We start from the raw sequence: 20,179 nt of genomic DNA, 5'->3' as shown, positions 1-20,179 counted from the left end.
ATCGTGTATAGAGTCGGTGGCTTAACATAATGACGGCCGAGTTGCACTTGCGTGCTTCTAGTAAACACAGAAACTGGCGAACGGCGGTCTTTCGAATCAGCTTTGACCGCGACTCTGGAAGACTTGGAGTTAAGCTTTTCTCTGAGAAAAGAACAAAGAACGGCACTGAAGTCATTCTTAAAAAGGGAAGATGTGTTTGGAGTTTTGCTGACCGGATACGGCGAAAGATAATCTGTCAACTAGCTCTGCTTCACCTTCGTTGCTCTGGTTGGTTGTAGCGCTATCCTATCGCGTGCAGAGGGAGTTTGAAAGACAAGCATTTATCCCGCCCCTCGGATTGAGCCCTGTCAATGGTGAGTTTCCAGACCGAAACATCTTGATGTGGGTCTGGCTTGTCAGGCTAGCTTTCACCCTCAAGAAACACATAAGTGAGATATGCCATGGAGGGGTGCAAGGAAAATGTGCAGACTCGGATGTCACACACCAATATGAATGACACACACTCTGACCTTTCATCCTACACACAAATAAACACAAAGATACAATCACAAGACCTTTTAAGATGAAAATAATCAATAGTTATTCTACAGATTGGGTGGAACCTCATGGAGGTCAAACGATATGGGTCGAACCCCTTCAGAAAATCATAATTATAAATATTTACAAACTATCTTTCCTTTCAATTACTAAACTTGCTTCAAACTAATTTTCTTCACTAATTGTGAGGGGTTTGACCCATGGTTGTAGCTGTGAAATAAAGGCACACTTAAAATAACAGTAATGAATTTTGAAATTCAGTAAGTGAATTATTGAAAACAGGATAATGAAGGCTGGCTTTTATTTTGCATGATTTTAAAATGTTTTCACAAATGTCTATTTCTATAGGATATAGGGATATAAGACATATTGACTATATATTATATAGGTAACTCTATAGATAGATAACTATTTAAAAGATAGTCAATCAAATAACGAGAAGATTCAGAAATGGTGCATTTTAAGAACATTCTACCGATCATTTCAGCGAGTAAATGTTGCTAATGCTGAATAAAGTTGTCACTGCCATGTTTTGTCTCATGTTTCAAGAATTTGTTAAAATGTATTCATTACTTCAGTGAGCTCAGTTTCTGTCTTTAATACATGTTAGCTAGCTGTGTGATTGGCATACATTTCTGAAATTAAAAAACTTGGAGACAATCACTTCTGCTAACAGACCACTCTAAATTGTAAAGAGAGTAATGGCAATGCATGTACTTTCTGCAAAGCTGCTTCCTATAGGTCTGGGGGTGTCAAACTCAGTTCCTGGAGGGCTCTAAGCCTAATTAAACACACCTAAACCTGCTAATCAAGGTCTTCAGGATTATCCAGAAACTTCAAGGCGGGTGTTTTGGAGCTGTCTACACTCAGCAGGACAGTGGTCTTCCAGGAGTGGAGTTTGCACGTGCTATAGGATGATGTTTGGGAGCCATCTAAGATAAAAGTGCTATTCAGTGCAAATCAAGATTTGATAGATAGTCTAATAAACCTATATTTGCTGTAGAAGCCCTGCAATGAACTACAGTATTATCTGATTCAGATACACAGCTCTACTTTCCATAACACCAGTGGTGTGTTTTCAAAATTTAAATTCATTCAATGTGCATGTGCTGTCAAACTCCCCAGAATAATAATAACCACCCACCCAACAGTTGCCCAGATTAATAACCCATCATCAGCTGTTATTATTATGAAGGTGAGTGACTGAGTGTGTATGCTGACAGCTGTCAAACTCACCAGCTCGTCCAGGTTGCGCATATCCAGCAGGACTCTCTTCTGCTGCTGCTGCCAGCGGGCCAACAGCTCCGGGTCGGGCTCGCCGATGCTTTCCTTGCGGCTGTACGTCCTGCTCGGCGGGCTCTGGGACTCCCCTACAGCCTCCGTCAGGTTCTCCTGATCCCGGATCTCCTCCTCGATCTCCTCCTCGAGTTGAATCAACATGGGGGCCAGCATGCCGAATTTAGCCCCCCGACGAGCCACCTCCAGCAGGCACAGCACTAAGTTCTTCTCGTTACACCTCTCCACCAGGTCGTTGGTCTCGAACATGAGCACGTCTTTGATCCAGAGCTCCTGCCTGCACCAGCCGATGAAGTTCGACACATTGTCTCTGGCCAAAAACGATCCCGGTATGACGTTCCTCGACTGGAAGACCACGTCCTTGCTGGGTATCCGCAAAGAAAGCGCCGCATCTGGATAATTCGCCTTGAATTCGTGGGCGGCGCGGTTCACGTTGTTGGCATGTCGGCAGAGCGCGCAGCCGGTCTCCAGACCCTCCATAAAAGTGTCCGCCGTGATGTCCAGGTCGTACAGCGTGTTCAGCCATTCAGCCAAATCCTCCTTCATGGCATACAGGTATTCCTCGCTGGATTTGAACGGCCTGATGCTTTTGGAAGCGGCAGATTGAATGTTGCTCTGATCGGCCATATTATGGGAAAATGTGTATCAATCAAGGCACGAAATGAAGCACGGCCGTCTCACACAGCAATCCTCCATAAACAGCGTTGGGAATGGCATAACGACGGGCGGCAGGAGCTCCTAAAGCGGGCCGCTTTGACTCGCAGCTCCGCGGTGCATCTGTGTGATCCCGCGATGGATTCCGGATGTCTGTGAGATACCCGCCTCCAATGACCACATCGCGATTACTCATTCCCCTATGGAAGTCCAGACCGAAACAACATGACAATTATCACTAGATGACAGCTCGACGACATACTATCCCACTCGACGCGCTGTAGTGTCTGTGAGAAGCATGCGCATTGGCTAACAGCGCTCCGCAACGCCTCGTTTATTTATTCGTTCATACCAATTTGGAGGACGCATGGCCGATTGAGGCAGGAAGGCAGCCCTGGTCCACTGGGGGAACTTTAATAATAATCTTCGTCAGATGGAAATGATCCGACCGTCCTCCTATGCGCCGCCTCCTGCACACGCGCTGAGCTGAGCTGCAGTCAGTGACTTATACATTGAGTTACAGCTCATTAGAGGATCAACGGCAACTTCATTCCCATGATGCAGCTGCTTTATTTCAATTGCACAAGTAACTAACGGACAAACCGATTATTTGCATCTGACATTCGGTTGATAGGAACTAATCACCACAGATATTACCGATATTCAAATACGGTTACTTTTTTTCCTGACAGTCATTCAAGCAAAAATAGAAACAAGGATGTTGCTTTATCATTATTTGCATGTTCGTTGATAGGAACAGTGGGCATTCTGTGATTGCTTCATGCCTGTAAACAGTCGGTTTAATCGGCGCGACATTGATCTTGTAGGCTACACGCGATGCCCGTACGCAAGCTCAAGCGAACGCATACCGTAGTCATTTTCGTGCCATGATGAAGATTAAACATGATTTGCTGATATATATATATATATATATATATATATATATATATATATATATATATATATATATATATATATATATGAGCCATTCCACCGAATGGGTGACATTTGTGTCCCCAGGACATTATATGTATAAAAATTCATGAAAATTAACTCTAAAATGCATTTTATTATTAAGCAAAGTGTCCCGCATATTAAGCTAAATGAAACATTTAAATATTTGATTAAAAACATCAATAAAAACTACCTAGATCAGTAAGAAAATAGCATTTGTTGCATGTCCCCACTCTCTATCTCTGTACTTTACAATGAAATATAATGATTAAAATCCTTCAGAAATCGTATTTTTTTTGCATTGTTGCGTGACTTTATACACAATCTAAGCTTTTTTTAAAAATAAAATCAAGAGAAAAAAATATTTTATCTAATATTTTAAATAAAAAAAATGTTTTAGTCATGTCCCCGGGTTTTCACTCAGTCCTGTTACCGTAACACATTCCTCCCTCTAAAAAACTTGGAACATTCCACAAGACACATTTTCAACAGGAAGTTGCATCATCTACATCTTCTCAAGGCAATGGGAAGACCAAAAGTAAGTCCTCTCATTTTATTTTCTGTATATTTGATGATATTGCAACTATGTCTGAGAAGGTCAATCTCAACATACTTTCCTGTTACCTAAATTATTAGTTTGATGTTATTTGTTTATTTTTAAGATAATTTTTGGGGTAAATCAATAGAATTTGCTTAGTATCCTCATGCTGTTAGCATGTATGCTATGTGGCTATAGTTCATGTATTTGCTAATTATATGCTAAAAACTCAGTCCTGTTACCTTCAGTCCTGTTACTAATATAAACCGTAACAGGACTGAGTAACAGTAACAGGACTGAGTAGCATCCTCCGGTGTATTGATTTATTAGTGTAAATATCAGTTTATGTAATACAATTTACTTGATTTTTTAAAGTTTTACAGTTAACAGTTGTTGCAGACGTATCAGTTTTACAATGTGAATACTATTACAGGGAGCCAATCCACCACTAAGTGCTGCAGAAAAGCAGCGACTCTATCGCGCCCGGCGCGATGCAGACCCAGAGAGGAGACAGAAATATTTAGAGAAGGAATGTGAAAAATACAAGAAGGATCTCGAGTCAGGCAGAAAGAAACTAATCAATGACCTCAGTCAGAGAGAAAAGGGCAGACGTCGCAGAACGTGGAGGGAGAATTACCATAGCATCAAGGACAGGAAAGAAGCCCTCCAACACCTTGTCACACCTCCACACAGCCCCCAGTTATCACCAGAGCAAGCTGTACATCCACAACCAAGCACTTCCAGGTCTAATTCAGAAAATGCTCATGTGCCAAAGACAATGTGCTAGAGGGGTTAGGTTTAATAAAAATAGCCATGAACATGATTACATTACAAAATGGCCCAGTTTCACAGACAGGGCTTAGATTAAATCAGGATTAGGGCCTTAGATCAATTAGGGCATTTAAGTGGCTTTTATGAACGTTTTATAAATGTTTTATAAACTGTAAAACATTACTGCTGTGCATCTTGAGACAAAACCATGACACTGACATATTTTACGATGTGCTTTACAATGTGAAACCGGGGGGTATGAATTCTTTCCATCAGGTTATAGAGATTAGTTTAACAATGTAACCATAGATTTGACTATTGTGATGTCTAATTTATTGTGATGCATGTTTTTTCAGGCAACATAATCAAGGGCAGAGAAGAAACCGAAAAACACGAAAAAAGCTCAATTCACAAATTCAAGAACTAAAGGTTCTGTTGAAAAAAGAAACCAAAAAAACACAAAGGTACAAGAAAAGACTCCAGCGCTTTAAAAAGAAACATGCATCTCCACGCACAAAGGTAAATAAACAATTAAGACAACTTCCAAGTGTGGCCATTCGGAGCATGGCCATGGCATGCTGACGAGGAAGGAGATACACCTCTCTCTCTCTCTCTTTCTCTCTCTCTCTCTCTCTCTCTCTCTCTCCCCCCCTCTCTCTCTCTCTCCCCCTCTCTCTCTCTCTCTCTCTCTCCCCCTCTCTCTCTCTCTCTCTCTCTCTCTCTCTCTCTCTCTCTCTCTCTATCTCTCCTTTTCATTCTCTTTCTGTCTTTGCTGTGAGAAACAAGAACTTTTCTTCAGAAATCTCTCACACACAAGCTATGCACACTATATATACATACATACATATACATATATATACATATATATACATACACACACACACACACACACACACACACACACACACACACACACACACACAGTCCGCATTCATTCCTGTTACGCAATGTTCAGTCCTGTTATTAAATTGTTTTTCTCTAAAAAATAAAGTTAAATCACTGATTTTTTCAATTGTGTTATGTTTATTATTTATCCAATAGTTTAATTTATTACATGATAACATTTTTTATAAATTTGAGGTTTGGGTCTCCTTTAAAATGAAAAAATGGCTTTTGTTTTTTAAAAGAAATACACCTTGTGTGCATAAATACTGATTTTTAGAGACAAATGTAAATGATTTAAACATGCAACCAACCATGTCTTTAAAATAAGCTCGTTTGTGAAATGAAAACAAATAGATCAGTTGATATTTCTTTTAAACTTGTTTTTTAAAAGACACATGTTTTTTGGTAACAGGACTGAGAAAAATGCATCCATCTCCCACTTTGAAACCTTTTAAAAAATAAAATAAAGTTACCTGAGATTGACCAATATACATTTTGAACAGTGAAATATGTGTTTTATTAGAATCAGTGTTGAAAAAAGATAAAAAAATGTGTTTAATTTTTAAAAGTTACAACAGGCAAATGTCACCCATTCGGTGGAATGGCCCATATATATATATATATATAGGCCTATATATTGCCTCGACCTGCTGATGTCGAAAACATCGGTCAAGCAAGACGAACACAACAACAAATAACATTACAATATTATTTTATATAGGCTATATTTCTAACTGCAGTTCAATTACTTTTACCGTGCTGTTAGCAAACACGTTTAGCTAAAAAAGCCTATAGGCCCTAGGCCTACTTGTTTTTCCGACCACCGTTTTCATTTTGTTCCTTTAACGCTACTGCACTTGAAAGCGTTATGCTTATACATTGAAATGAATTGTGAAGTCATCCAAGATTTTGTTTTGTTAGAAGAAGTAAGCGTAAAACATCATAAACTAGCGATTCTCGCGCGAATCGCAATTACTGTGACCGCAGAATAGCCTAAACTAATCTTGGAGACAATAGCGCCGGTGTATTTGCCATTTTAAATGTTGTGATTGACTCGATGAGATCAGAGACGTTGTTTTGAAGAATAAAACTAATTTTGTTAGAAAATCTTATGAACACCATTGAGAAGGGGTGCCATAATATTAATAATAAATAATACAAATAATACAACAAATACCTGATACAAAAAGAAGAGATGACCTCTAAGTTAATTCATAGGTTTTACCCAGATAGTGCTCTCTCACAAGACTTAACAAGCTTCTGTTCAGAGAAACCTGAATCTAGCTACTTGGAGTTGCTCTCACACATTGACATTTTGTTGCGATACATCATTTTATCAAATGTTATGTCAACCATAATTTTGGAATTGACATATAGAAATGTAATTTTTGGTTTTCATGAAGGTGAAAATAAAAATAATATTGATTTTATAAATCTTATTTTTCTGTTAGCCAAATATATTAATAAATATACATTTTCTAATTGAAAACCTTTTTGTTTTGTTTTTAATGAGAATGAGGAAAACGGGGTTGTTACTGTTCTTGCATTTATTTTTATTTATTTATTTATTTGGGGGGAGGGTCAAGCTGTGAAGTAATAAATAAATAATAATAATTAAGCTGTGATGTGATTAAGTTTAAATATTGTATAGTGATGTGATTAAATACATGCTTGCCAGTTAAACTTCATAAAAAATGTAATATCACAATCTTTCTCTGCTCATGCAAAGACTGTTGATGTGTGAAATTATCTCTCCTTAATTAAAATAAATAAACAATAAAGATTCTTGGCCACTTTATTTGCTCCATGGCTCAAGAACATCCCTTTGATTTATATTCCCCAAAACTCCCATTGCTTTAATCAAGAATGTCAAATTAAATGAATTTGACTATCTAACAAGCTCTGTTCTTGTTTGGCTCCAAACCTTTAGTTCAGGCTCACTCACACTGCTCTGCCAATGGTCTTGCTCATCAGCAAATGAAAGGGACCATTCTGAATAGGCAGACAAAAGACAGACACGAAGACATCATCATGATGTTAATCAGCGTTCATTTGTCTCCTTTAAACAATCAGTTCAATGGCTGTAGGACAACTGAAAGTCTGTCTTCAGAAACTCAACTCCTTAACAACCATAGGTCAGTCACACTAGTGAGCATGCTTTGAATGAGAAGGCAAAATAAAGTTTAGAGGAATAGTACTTGAAATAGATGTCATGTATTAATATATATATATATATATATATATATATATATATATATATATATATATATATATATATATATATATATATATATATATATAGTGTCTTAATATTTTGTAAAGGAGCAAAGTATTTTGTAATGTTAAAGCTAATGGACCAGAAACAATCCTTACGAGGAGGACTCAAGTGTCCAGCTTCCCTCTCCAGTGTCATCCTATTTTAAGTCACTTTTGCTTGGAAGCTTTAGCCATTTGTCTCCAAACCAGCCAACTGCAGATTTAAAAAACTTTCCTCTAAATATAACAGGCCAAATAGAAGACATTAGGATTGCTTTTACTTCACACTTCATGACATGATTAGCGACTGAGAGCATAAATGGAAATCTTTTCCCCTTGTTTTACTTCCTGCTCTTGTAGTTAACACCAGGCAGCGTGCTCTTCAATAGCCCAGGCCGGACCACTGCAGTGTGTCATTATTCCAACAGCAGCCGCAGCCAAAGGGAGGCCCTTGTTTTGATTTGAAAAGCATCGGTTGTTTCTTTAAGAGAGCTAGACGGAGGGGAGGACACACAGCAAGAGAAGGAATGAGATCATTCAAAGCCTGGATGAATCAGCTTTTCTGTGAACACACACACAGAACCAGTTCATTCCACAGCTCTCCAGCAAGTGAGCATTTGGCTCTCAGCTGTCCGTTAAAAAAAGGTCTGCCATTGCCATTGAAATGAAACACTTTGCATTGAAAGTTTTGACTTAGAATTAACTTTAATTTCTGAGCATAATTGAATCGACTTCACAAGAAGTCTCTAAAGCTGGTACAAACATCATCCTGCCAACACATCAGTTAACAAGAGCAATGTTTCAACACAAGGCTCTTGGTGAACAGGCCAGATGCTTTAAATGAAGTGAAATGTTGATAACGGTCCCCTGCTTTACATGAGACAACTGATTTGTTTTTTTATAAAACCATTAAAAGCCAGAGTAAAAAAATAAACTGTAGCATTTATATTTGAAAATGTCTTAATATTCTGAACAACTAGATGGCTTAAAGCTTTACATTTCTTTTACTTCAAAGAATGATGGAACTAAATTAATAGCTCTTCTGAAAAGTTGCATAAAATATAATACCAATGCTACTTGGACGGAAAAAAATTCTGGTGATCAAATCAGTCCAAGTCCAAATCATGCTCCATTAGTCAGAGTCGGCATCATTTTAGTGTTTGTTAGTACTCAGGAGATAAATCTGCTCTCATGCACATGGTAGCAATGGAAACAACTTGTGAAACTAGAACAATTGAGGCACCTACTGGCTAAAGACTGAATTGCAACTATTAATTTGGCTCCAGGGAATCTCATTTGATCTACACAACAGATCCATGTCAAGTGTTCAAGAAAACCTTTAGGACCAGTGGTGTCAGACTCGGTACCTGAAAGGTCACTGTCCTGCAGAGTTTAGCTCCAACCCTAATTAAACACCTAAATTGGCTAAGCAAGGCCTCAGGATAACTATACAATTACAGTGTACTACAGTGGCCCTCCAGGACCAGAATTTGATGTGCTTTATAGGGTTCAGGCATGAAGCAACATGAGGCAATGAATGTATTTAATCAAATAATATAGACATGAGTAGATGCATGCATAGAGGTTTAATTGCTGGCAACTTCAGTACACAAAAGCCACAGTATGGGGGAAAAAGATCACAAAACATAGCAAAACAACTGGAGGTGGAAAAGTTTATTTTTAAAAAAATTGTTCAAAGTACATAGTTACATAGAGACATGTAAGACAGACATCACCAAAAAAAGGTGACTACAGGGTAACTGAGTATCTTAAAACAGGGGAGGGGGGAAGAGAAGCCATTATAGCATACAAAAAAAGCAACCAAAAGGTTTAACTAAAACCACAATGTGATACTGAAATTAAAAGAAAGCAAGCAAAAAAGATAGCCATATATAAATATGGAATCATAAATAAAAAGGACTTTTAAAATTTTTCCTCTATGCTTGATGCATTAACTCAGTAGGGTCTGTCTCTGCGCTCCTGACGGTGATCCCTGTTGAAAGAATAAGCAGTCTGTATGAAGCATATGAAACAATCCAAGAAATAAAGCATTTCCCATTTGTCCTGCTATACTCACAGTAAGTGATGCTCACCTCATATCCATCTTGCCTGGTGGTCCCATGCCTCTCCTACCCCCTCTGTCCATGGGAGGACCACCCCTGCTACCTCCTCTGAATCCACCCCTGTCCATTCCACCACGGCCTCCTCTAAAGCCTCCACGATCTCCTCCCCAGCCTCCACGCATGCCTCCTGGTCCACCACGATCCATTCCCCTGCCACCCCTCATTCCTCCTCTGCCACGATCACCTTACAGAGTTTAAACAAATCATGTTTGTTACATGTCACAGATCTCACAGACACTGTGTACAAACCACAAATGACAGCTGATTAGGAAAGACTGTTAATCTGCGTGTACCTGTAGGAGAGAAGGGAGGAGCTCCAAGGCCTTCGGGTTTTGGAGCTTTACATTGGTTACACTCCATTCTCCAGGAGAAGTTCTGATTGCCACATCCACTGTAATGAGATATGAGATGGGCAAGAAAGTCAGAAACGGGCATTAACATTGTTGAATCAGCAGGTTTCATATATTGCAAATGAGAGGAATCAGTTTGGTTGCTTAAATAAAGTTGCACATCACTCACGGATTGGGACATTCCCAGTCTCCAGCTCTCTTCTGCACATTGCCTCCTGGAGGACCATTCCAGCCCATTCCACCCCGAGGGCCACCACGAGGGGGGAAACCACCCCTCTCTCCTCTTCCCATGCCTGTAGGCAGACAAAACAAACTGACTATAGAAGCACATTCCACTTGAATACCTGACGCAACAAGGATTTATAGCCAAGGAGTTATACCTCCACGGTCCATCCCAGGACCACCTCTCATTGGCATTCCTCCTCTCATACCCCCAATCATGGGCTTCCGGCGAGCCATAGAGACCTTTAACCTCCGGCCCTGGAATTCCTTACCTGATGTACGAGGACCAGGAAAAAGTGTTTGTTTAAAAGGCAGAAAAATGTGATAAAGAAATTGAGTGAAACTGGCAGACTAATGTCAAAATGTACACAGGTAATGGTGGGAAGCTATGAAATATTTGTATGACTTAATGCAAGGAGGGGCATCCAAAAATAATTAGAAAAGCCAACCATCAAAGTATTCAACAGCAGCTTTGGCAATTGCAGGTTCTTCATAGGACAGTGTGGCATCTCCTTTTGGTTTGCCAGAATCCTTATCCGTGTAGATATTTATGGCTGGTTGGTTTAAACGTCGATTTATCTATGAGAGAAACACAAATGTTCAAAAAGGACTTCAAAAGCATGAAAACTTTAGCACTGAGATTGTTAAATATAAAGTGCATTATAAAAGGTATTATTATTAAACGGCACCACAACAATTTATTTAACAAAGGCGGTTATCTTTATTGAGAAGGTAAAAAAACAAACATAGCTGCTTACCCTTATCGGTCCACAGTGCTTGAAAAAGTCAGCCATCTCTGGTAAAGTGGCATTCTCTGTGAGGCCCGTGATATAGATGGTGCTGTTCTCAGAGTCCTGCTCTCCTGGATGCCCTGTGTGTTTGAGGGAGAGAATCAGTTTTAACACCAACACCTGTTTTTAAAAACATTCAACATTTGAAAATGGTGTTAAACTACAATATGGTAGCAAATCAGTTTGTATTTGTCTTTATATTGTAAAATTACATGTACTACATAAAATAACAGTAAATGGTTTACAGCACATACCCATGTCACGATCCATTCCACCTCTCATTGCTCCTGGGATCCCATCAAAGAAAACAAAAAGATAAGAAATGCCATTACGTAATGGTCACAATTTAAGAAGCAGACCTGACAACCTGTCAAGACCCAAAAAAATGCTTGCAGTATTAAATACATTGAGATGATGTGACCATTTTCAGGATTACCCTTGACCACAACAGATTCTCAGAATGAAATGGGAATAAAATGCTAAATTAAAAATATATATATATAAAATAAAAAAGACGCTTCTGTCAAAGGACACGTCTCAACTTTTGAAGAAATCCAAATATATACACCAAATATAAACCATCAGGACACTGTCTTTTTTTTTTTTTTTGTAAAAAAAAGAAAAGAAAAAGTGGCACACCAAATGGAAGATTTTAAGGACACATAGGCGTGAATGGCCTCTACATTAACTCGAGTGGACTAGCCAATGGAATACGCTTTAGGAACTTACCACCAGGCTTATTGAAGCCCCCTCTGTCTCCAGCGATGCTAAACATGAAGATATGAAGGCGATATTCCTTTTAGTCTCCAACCATAGGACTTGAATAGGAAATGAACACAATATCTCCCTCTAACTTTGCAAAGGCCTCATATCATGTACAGTGTATTTTACTAAGTAATAATGGGCCATCTTCATCACTTCTGTAATATCTTTCAATGGTATTTAACAGTTTGGTTAGAAAAATATAAAAATATCCACACAGAACCAGAAATACATTGCATTTTGTAAACCTTGTAAATTTGGGATGAATTATGAAGTTAGGTTGCAACCAATACAAAATGATTGAGATATTTAAATACAGCAATCCCGTTTGCTGGGGGTAGAAAAATAAAAAAAATCCCTTAAGCCATTTCAACCATAAAATGAAACCAATAAAAATGTCAGCACTGAACAAAAAACAACAACATCCAAATATATAGTACAAATGACTATTTACAAAGGGTGAAAAGTATGGAAAAAAAAAAAAGTAGTATAAGCTGACAAAAAAAAAAACAACTAAAGATTTGCTAAACAAATCAAATCGAGAAAGATTCCCATGGTTCGAGCTGTCGCCTTTGAAATGGAAAAAGGTACTTAAAGAATAAGTACTGCTGTTCTTACATCGATCTCTGACACCTGCAGCGTATAAATGTGACAAAGAATGTTAAAACAAGACCTTTAAAATGAGAAAACAGTTCATAAATGCAAAAATATTTAAGTACATGAAAATGTGTAAATTGAAATTTCAGAAGTGTGTATAATAGCATGCTCACCGTCCCTTGAAACCAATTCAATCGGAACAAAAATAAGTGCTGATTTTCCTTTTTGTTCGATTTCCTTTTTTTGGGTAAAAAACAAAAAAGGCCAACCGAGAAGTGCTTGAACTTTATGCACAAAATTCTTACTTCTGGTTACCAACAAAGAATTTCATATTATGTGTCCATTAAATATACAAAGATTCTGTTCAGGGTTACTCCAACCATTTTAAATGTCAAATATCTATTTTTCCAATGTTGAACCAACTCTTCGGTTTACACTGACCCCTTTTAAACGTGATTACTTTCAATACATAAGTTCCATTCAGCATTTTAAAAACAAATTAAAAGACAAAAAAAAAAAAACTAAAAACCCATAATCGTGTGCCACTCTCTGCTAAGACATAATTCTAGGTAACTACCCATTTCTCTAACACTTGGTGTTTATTTTTTTTTTTACTACTCCACATTCAATCTCAACAGCAAAGATCCTCATACAGCCTGTTAAAACCAAAATGTAAATTTAGTAGGCAGCTTGAATCATTGCAACATAGAAGTTGAATAAATGTGTCATAAAAGACCTTGTAACCAAACAAACCCTCAAGTCTTTGATACGCCTCCACACTTGAAATAACCGTGTAAATAAAAGTCAAAAGTACAGTAAACTGTGAGCTTCGTAAGGGGGAAAAAACCCAAATCCAGTCTTAATGCATGAACCAAGACATCTTCAAAACTATGGTCGTAACAACTACTGCAACGTGTGAAACCAAAAGAAAACATCCCTGCAAGAATATCCTCGTGGCATCATCAAACCTCAACAAATCAAATAATGGTTGCATGAACTACAACTCCACTTCTTAGATGCCTGAAAATTCAAACCCTGCATGCAGCGAGTGATTTCGCTCTGTGAAAAGCAACAAACAGTTAGTTACATAAAGAAAGTCTGAACTTACCCCATGCCTCCGCGGCCCATACCCCCACGCCCCCGAGGACCATAACCATCTCTGCCTGCTTCTCCTGGGTATCCACCCCGCTGCTGTGATCCTGGGTAGCCTCCACCCTGACTGTAACTGCCTATGGGAGAGATCACATTACGTATCTAGGCAAAGAACTTAAACTAAGGAACTGACAATTAATAAAAATGTAGTAAAAAGGCACAGTGAAATTGAGTGTTGACAAATGTCGACTTACTATAAGCACTTTGCTGGTTGTAATCATTCTGTGATGCACTCTGCTGGCCGTACTGAGCCTGTGCGTATGCACTGTTCCCCTGAGGGGGGTAGGCAGCAGGTGGGCCTTGCTGAGGCGGCTGACCATAGCTGCTCTGCTGCTGTTGCCCGTAGCCTGGCTGCTGAGCCTGGTACCCACTCTGAGCCTGAGAATAACCTCCAGGCTGGGAATAGGCACCTTGGTTGTAGGCCGGCTGGCTGCTTGCACTATAGCTACAGGGCAAAAATACACAATTACTAACATTTGAAAATGTGTACACTAGCATTAGATGATGGCAGATATTAATAGAGTTACTATTTTTCCACTAAATATTAAAAATAAACAATTCTATTGAACTTGCTATTAGTTCAAAAGTTTAACTTTACACAAAACTGTTGCCCAGCACAGCGGTTTTCATTGATAAATGTTTCTTGAGCACTAATTCAGCGTATTAAATTGATTTCTGAAGGATCATGGGAGAGAAAAATCAGGTTTACTAAGGGATGCATCTTAAACATCCTAATTCACCCTTCGCCAGAAGTTTGATTGAGAGACGATCTGCCCAATCACAATTCACCATTTTTGTCTGACAAAGCAGTCAAGACTTAGTATATTAACTAGGGATGCACCGATCTGATACTCAGTATCTGTAGATAACTGTCTATCTTGCTGCCATTTATTGTGTTACTTTTGACCAGGTGTCTGTTAGATCACAAATCTGGACTAGTTATTGTATTTTTCTTCACGCACAGTAAATAAAATGTTAAACTGTTAAAAATAAACGGCTTATACAAAATACTGCATGGATACACTACGCATCTATATCTTGTTTTGAACTTCTCAATGCTGACGGAGCGCGGCTCGCTGTGAGCATGTGACTCCATGTTGCTTCAAGCACATCATCCTGTGCATACGCACTGTGCCGCTCTATATTATAATACTTTTGTGCTATGAAAGCCTTAATATCCTTTCTTGCTCTGCCCCATCTAAAATATGTTGCTGCCTCATTAAAAAGATACACTATACATTTAACATAAATGTAATTTCTTAGAATATAGGCCCATTTCTATAAATATATTTACTTGTTTTTCATGAATACATTTTGTGCAACATTTTACCAGATTTACAGCTACACTTATTCACTTTTGTGGTTTCCTTTATTTTGTTATTTTTAGATTTTATACAATTATTGTGCACTCGTGATTTTTTAATTTTTGCTGCTGAATTATTCACCATCTATTATTTACAGCCATTCACCGCCATCAATAAAGCTTGGAAGAGGCAGGACTTTTTTTAAATATAACTGCATTCATATGAAAGGTTAAAGCATGCGAGCAGACGATCTATGGTACAAGCCAAATTCCACCAAAGCTCCATTAGGATATGCGAGCATTTTTATATTTATGTATACAATAATAAATCCATTACATTTTAATCCTTTAATTTTTAATATTTAAAAATGTGTGCTGCTGTGCATCCCTTTATGTGTAATAAGTAGAGGGTATGTACATTGTAAATAAATTCTGCACTATTGACTTTAGAGGTTTTTGTTGGTAAATGGCGCAGTCTTTTAAAATACGTTTCTCAGAATTGGACTTTATAATAGTGAGAAATTCACAATTGTGAGAAAAAAAACAATTCTGACTCCATAACACCCAACTTTGAGTTTATCAAAATTATGTGATTAGGTAGCTGCTTACCAGTTATAATAAGCTAACTGCTGCAAGTGGCAACACAAACATTTTAAATATTAATTGTTGAAACTTAGCATTCCTGAACGTCACTCTTTATGCAACTAGCAGTAATTGTTTAAGCCAGTGATAAACTCTATTCGGCTAAAGAAAAAATATTCGGCTAAATTATTTCTCAGGAAATTTTACATTCTCCAATTTTCCACGACTGGAAAATGTCATTCATTTTCCAGGAAAATAAAGAAAACAGTGTATCTGCATGGGAACTGCATTCAGATTTCAGCAGCATGAGGCACGAACAGCATATGGAGACACTGCAGGAAGCTACATAATAGCATCCTGTTGATGTGCTGCTCTAGGAGATGGTCCAGTTACCTCTGAGGAGCGGAGGCAGCAGCCTGCTGGTTGTAGCCAGAATAGGCTGGCTGCGCAGAGTATCCGGGCTGGGAGCCATAGGAGGCCTGGGCGGCAGGGGCCGCAGTGGAACTGGTGTAACTGCTGGCCCCATAACTCTGTGCAGGCTGATTATAAGTGCCTGGCTGTGCTGTTCCATATGCAGCTGAAAGAGAATAATTGAACAATAGTTGTGAGAATTTACTATTTGCACCTGAATAAACCATAAGTATAAGAGAACAGTGCATTTAGAAAGCAGGAACTCCAGGCCTCAATGACACCAAACTGTTACAATGCTTGTTCTTGATCTTAATTACTTAAAATTCAATCTGAACTCATATTTTAAAGGGTTAGTTCACAAAAAAAAAATTACTCGCCCTCATGTCGCCCCGTACCTGTAAGACCGTTGTTTATCTTGGGAACACAAATTAAGATATTTTTGAACTCCAAGAGCTCTCTGACCCCTCAATAGAGAGCAATTTAATTACCACTTTCAAGGCCCAGGAAGGTAGGAAAGACATAATTAAAATTGTCCACCTGACTAAAGTTGTTCAATCTTAATTTTATGAAGTGATGAGAATACTTGGAGCGCACAACAACCAAATGACGACTTTTATTCAAAAGTAAGTAAAGGCATTACGAACTGGCTTTTTTAATACGGTTGTCTGAGGTCAACTAATGACGTTCGTGTGGTTTTTACATTCAAAAACATCATAACTAATAAGTAATAGGCTATTTTCTACACTGGTTTTGAGGCTCTCCAAAAAACTGGGTTTTGATTTGCATGCCTGACTGGAGGCTTGCAAGTAAACGCCAACAGCTAGGATTTGATAAGATTTGCTTATTTAATGAGCTTTAGGTCCTGTCATATCTATGCCCCTGTCAGTTCAGTTCACATGAGGATGGGGTTGTTTTGAAAGCAGCAACTGGAATGATTCAAGTACATCCTTATCAAACAAACAATGATTTATTTATCATCCACCCACGATTAATTGGACTATTATTTTTGTATTACAAAGGCCGCACGATCATTCAATACAAGCGTGAACTGCACGAAATTCCCCTTCAAATGTCAAGTCAAGAGAGAAGCACAGAACAAGAAAGTAATATTATGAGATTCATCTGCCTGCTGACAGGCTTACGTTTTGGTAGCCCATCTGGAAAACACATAGCCCTGGGACGTTGGGCTTTGTGAGCCCTGGCTCATACGCATCTGAGTACAGCATGCTAAAGGCATGTTCTGTTAAGACACGTACACAAGCAAAACGATCTGTAATATAAAAGACACGTTTTACTCACATAAGTGTTGGACCATTCATGTCGGATCCAATATAGAAGAAATTGCCTTGCGTTTTATTATCAAGTGTCTGCAAATCCAGCATCGACCTGAGATATGTTTACAAACGATTCCGCAGTGAAATTATGTGAACATGTCAGCTGGAACTTCATTAAAAATTAAGTTTAATTACACTTTCCTAATATCAGGATCCAAAGAAAGCTTATGCAGCAACTGTGTTCTTCCACAACCAGGAAGTGCACAATATTTTGCTATCTTCGGCATGTTTATCGCTGCTGGCCAGCGCGAGCCGAACACATTCATGAGTCGGTGGGCGGGGCTACTGAATGCTTATTTTTCTGTAGAGGGGGTGTTTTGTCAGTCGATGATGTCAAGATGTGAACACGATCGTTTTCTGGGCCTGGTGTCTATAAAAGCTTTTCTTTGACTAACAAGGACATTCAGCTCTGAAACTTACAGGATATTCTTATATTAACATGACCTTTTATATATCAAAAGTTCAAGGGAAAGTTGATTTCTCAATTCATCACCCCTTTAAATTGCTGTCTATGGAGGGACAAGAGCTCTCAGATTTCAAATATCTTAATTTGTGTTCCAAAGATGAACAAAGATCTTAAGGGTTTGGAACAACATGTGTGTGAGTAATTAATGGCAGTGTTCATTTTTGGGTGAACTAACCTAAATAAGAATAGACAAGTGCATTAATTCAAGCCATGTCAAATCTGTGCACCCAGGCTTCAAACACTTTCACGAACTGGCAAATAAACATGTATAATAGTGAATAAGCTCTGCCTGTAGACCTGGCGCTGCTGCTGCAGCCGCTGCTGTTGTTGTGGCGGCTGCTGCTGCTGCTGCTTGCCCATAGGAAGATCCATATGGCTGTTGTGCATACGCCCCAGCAGATGGCGCTGCCTGGCTGTAGGTGGACTCGGGTGCTGCAGCAGGTTGAGCATATGAGCCATAATCCTGTTGAGAGTAGCCCTGCTTCAAAAGGAAATTGCACTGAATCAGAATGGCTAAAGTTTCAATTAAACACAAAGCATGTGGGGAAATTTGGCATTGCAAGCCCACTGCTCCAGTATGACCTACTAAGTGTTAGGGCAGTTTAGGCTTACCTGTGCAGTCTGTCCATAGCTCTGAGTGGGAGGTGCAGTGTATGAGCCATACCTGTGTACAAGATGTTCATTATTAAGCTATTTACTTTAGCCATTATAGAATATAGTGTGTTAATTGAGAAGAACTTACGACTGCTGTGCACCAGCCTGGTTGTAGCTGCTATAATCTACAAGGAAATTAATGACCAGAAAGGTTAGAAGTCCTGCAAACACAGTTAAAGCTGCATAACATCAGGGAAATAAAAGCTGAATACTGACTGCACATCTAGCGGTTTATTATAGCCCAAAAAATATGGGGGACGCATGCGGACTTGAAGAGATAGTTAAACCAAAAATGAGAAGTCATTACTTACTCATGTTCAAGTTGTTCTAAATCTGTATGAATTTCTTTCTTCTGCAGAACACAAGTTATATTTTGAAAAATGTGGGTAACCAACCAGTTAATGGGCTCCATTGACCTCCATATTTTTTTACTCCATAAGTCAACAGATCAATTGTTTAGTTACCCACAGTCTCCAGAATATCTTTTGGTGTTTAGCAGAATAAAAATGTAAACAGGTTTGGAAAAACTTGAGGGCAAGTAACTTAAATGACGACTTTCATTTATGGGTGAATTATTTCTGAGCAAAGAGCACAAAACACACAAAGAAGTACAGCCCCTGCTGAACTCCAGCCACTCATCTGGAACAAAGCTATTATAAACGAATGAAGCGTGGTTATTTTAAGTATTAAAATATTCACAAAAAACAGGGATCCTTGACACTGAACTAAAATGTACATTTTAGTTTTGAAAACGCGGTAAAATGTATAAAAAAAAAAAAACAAGCATTTACACGTTTCCACGATTAAGCATTACATTATAACTATATGGAAACGTAAAAACAGCATAAAAACAAGAATGGCAAAAAAAATCTCTGCTATATTTTTATTTTATTTCGAATCACCAAGAAAAGCAATAATGCAAAAATAAACATTATGTTCGCCATATTGGTTGCGCTCTCAATCCCGCTGTTTTTAAACCACGCCTGCTAACGTTAGCGTTTGCGCCGAACTAAACAACGAGCTACGCATTTAAATAACGACAAGAAAATATACGTTTGCCCTTATATTGAATGTATGCTATAATTATACTACAAACTAAGATTAAACCCCGGGTTCGTCGCGTTTTTGATTCGTCAGCGTCAAACGACCGCCATGACCCAAAAAAACAAACTTTAGGCCGCATGCTCGAGGGCTGCTTGTTATCCATAAAAAATCCTCAAACTCGAAACATTATCTAACATTTACCAAAAGTGTAATGATTTTTATCAGTTAGAAAGTAATGAAAGACAATAGATTAAAACAAGAAACCCGAAAGGGAAAAAAACTCACTCGTGACTGACGCCATCTTTCCGTTGGAGAACAGTATGCGGTGTGTGGGCAACTGTGCATGCGCAATGTCTGCGCGTGCGTGAAAGCAATTTGGAACGTACTAACACACCGATTGTAGAGGGGGTCACTTATAAATCTCTGTCTATAATTGTTAACATGTTATTTGCCTGATGATCTTTACAGTTGAGTTGATTAATAATTAAACTATTTAG

General features: G+C 38.5%; 2 protein-coding genes and 1 long non-coding RNA gene across 4 annotated transcripts in view; 1 reads left to right on the top strand and 2 right to left on the bottom strand.

Annotated features, from left to right (window-relative positions):
* Positions 1-3,364, bottom strand: part of gas2l1 (growth arrest-specific 2 like 1) — a 39,461-nt gene extending 36,097 nt beyond the window's left edge. The window contains exon 1 of the mRNA XM_067439052.1: positions 1,774-3,364. Within this exon, the coding sequence (XP_067295153.1) occupies positions 1,774-2,460 (687 nt within the window). The 5' untranslated portion in view covers positions 2,461-3,364. The remainder of the gene's footprint in view (positions 1-1,773) is intronic.
* A 602-nt stretch (positions 3,365-3,966) lies between these two features.
* On the top strand, positions 3,967-5,266 carry LOC137071986 (uncharacterized). Its single transcript, XR_010904571.1, has 3 exons — positions 3,967-3,979; positions 4,413-4,723; positions 5,107-5,266. It is a non-coding gene; the product is annotated as an uncharacterized lncRNA (long non-coding RNA).
* Positions 5,267-9,550: 4,284 nt separating this feature from the next.
* Positions 9,551-20,048, bottom strand: ewsr1b (EWS RNA-binding protein 1b). 2 transcript variants are annotated; one of them, XM_067439046.1, is made up of 16 exons: positions 19,968-20,048; positions 18,727-18,763; positions 18,597-18,648; positions 18,282-18,462; positions 16,167-16,350; positions 14,083-14,333; positions 13,845-13,965; positions 12,107-12,144; positions 11,632-11,664; positions 11,345-11,457; positions 11,036-11,165; positions 10,745-10,858; positions 10,534-10,657; positions 10,308-10,405; positions 9,985-10,198; positions 9,551-9,884 (listed from the first exon to the last, which is right to left on the bottom strand). In XM_067439046.1, exons 1-16 carry the CDS (start codon positions 19,981-19,983, stop codon positions 9,848-9,850), a joined length of 1,743 nt encoding a protein of 580 aa, XP_067295147.1. In that variant the 5' UTR covers positions 19,984-20,048; the 3' UTR covers positions 9,551-9,847. The 2 variants fall into 2 exon arrangements, with proteins under 2 accessions (XP_067295147.1, XP_067295146.1); XM_067439045.1 differs by having other exon boundaries at positions 18,282-18,465; positions 19,968-20,047.
* Between the last annotated feature and the right edge of the window lie 131 nt (positions 20,049-20,179).

This window comes from Pseudorasbora parva, chromosome 3 (genome assembly GCF_024679245.1).
Source record: "Pseudorasbora parva isolate DD20220531a chromosome 3, ASM2467924v1, whole genome shotgun sequence".
NCBI classification, from domain to species: domain Eukaryota; kingdom Metazoa; phylum Chordata; class Actinopteri; order Cypriniformes; family Gobionidae; genus Pseudorasbora; species Pseudorasbora parva.
Note: the sequence above shows the minus strand (reverse complement) of the source record. Positions and strands in the feature narration are given on the sequence as shown.

Coding starts and splice junctions, on each gene's coding strand:
- ewsr1b (XM_067439045.1), bottom strand. Junction 11,166..11,344: donor AGCACTGTGGACCGATAAGG/GTAAGCAGCTAT, acceptor TTTCTCTCATAG/ATAAATCGACGTTTAAACCA. Junction 10,199..10,307: donor TCCTCCCTTCTCTCCTACAG/GTACACGCAGAT, acceptor AAACTCTGTAAG/GTGATCGTGGCAGAGGAGGA.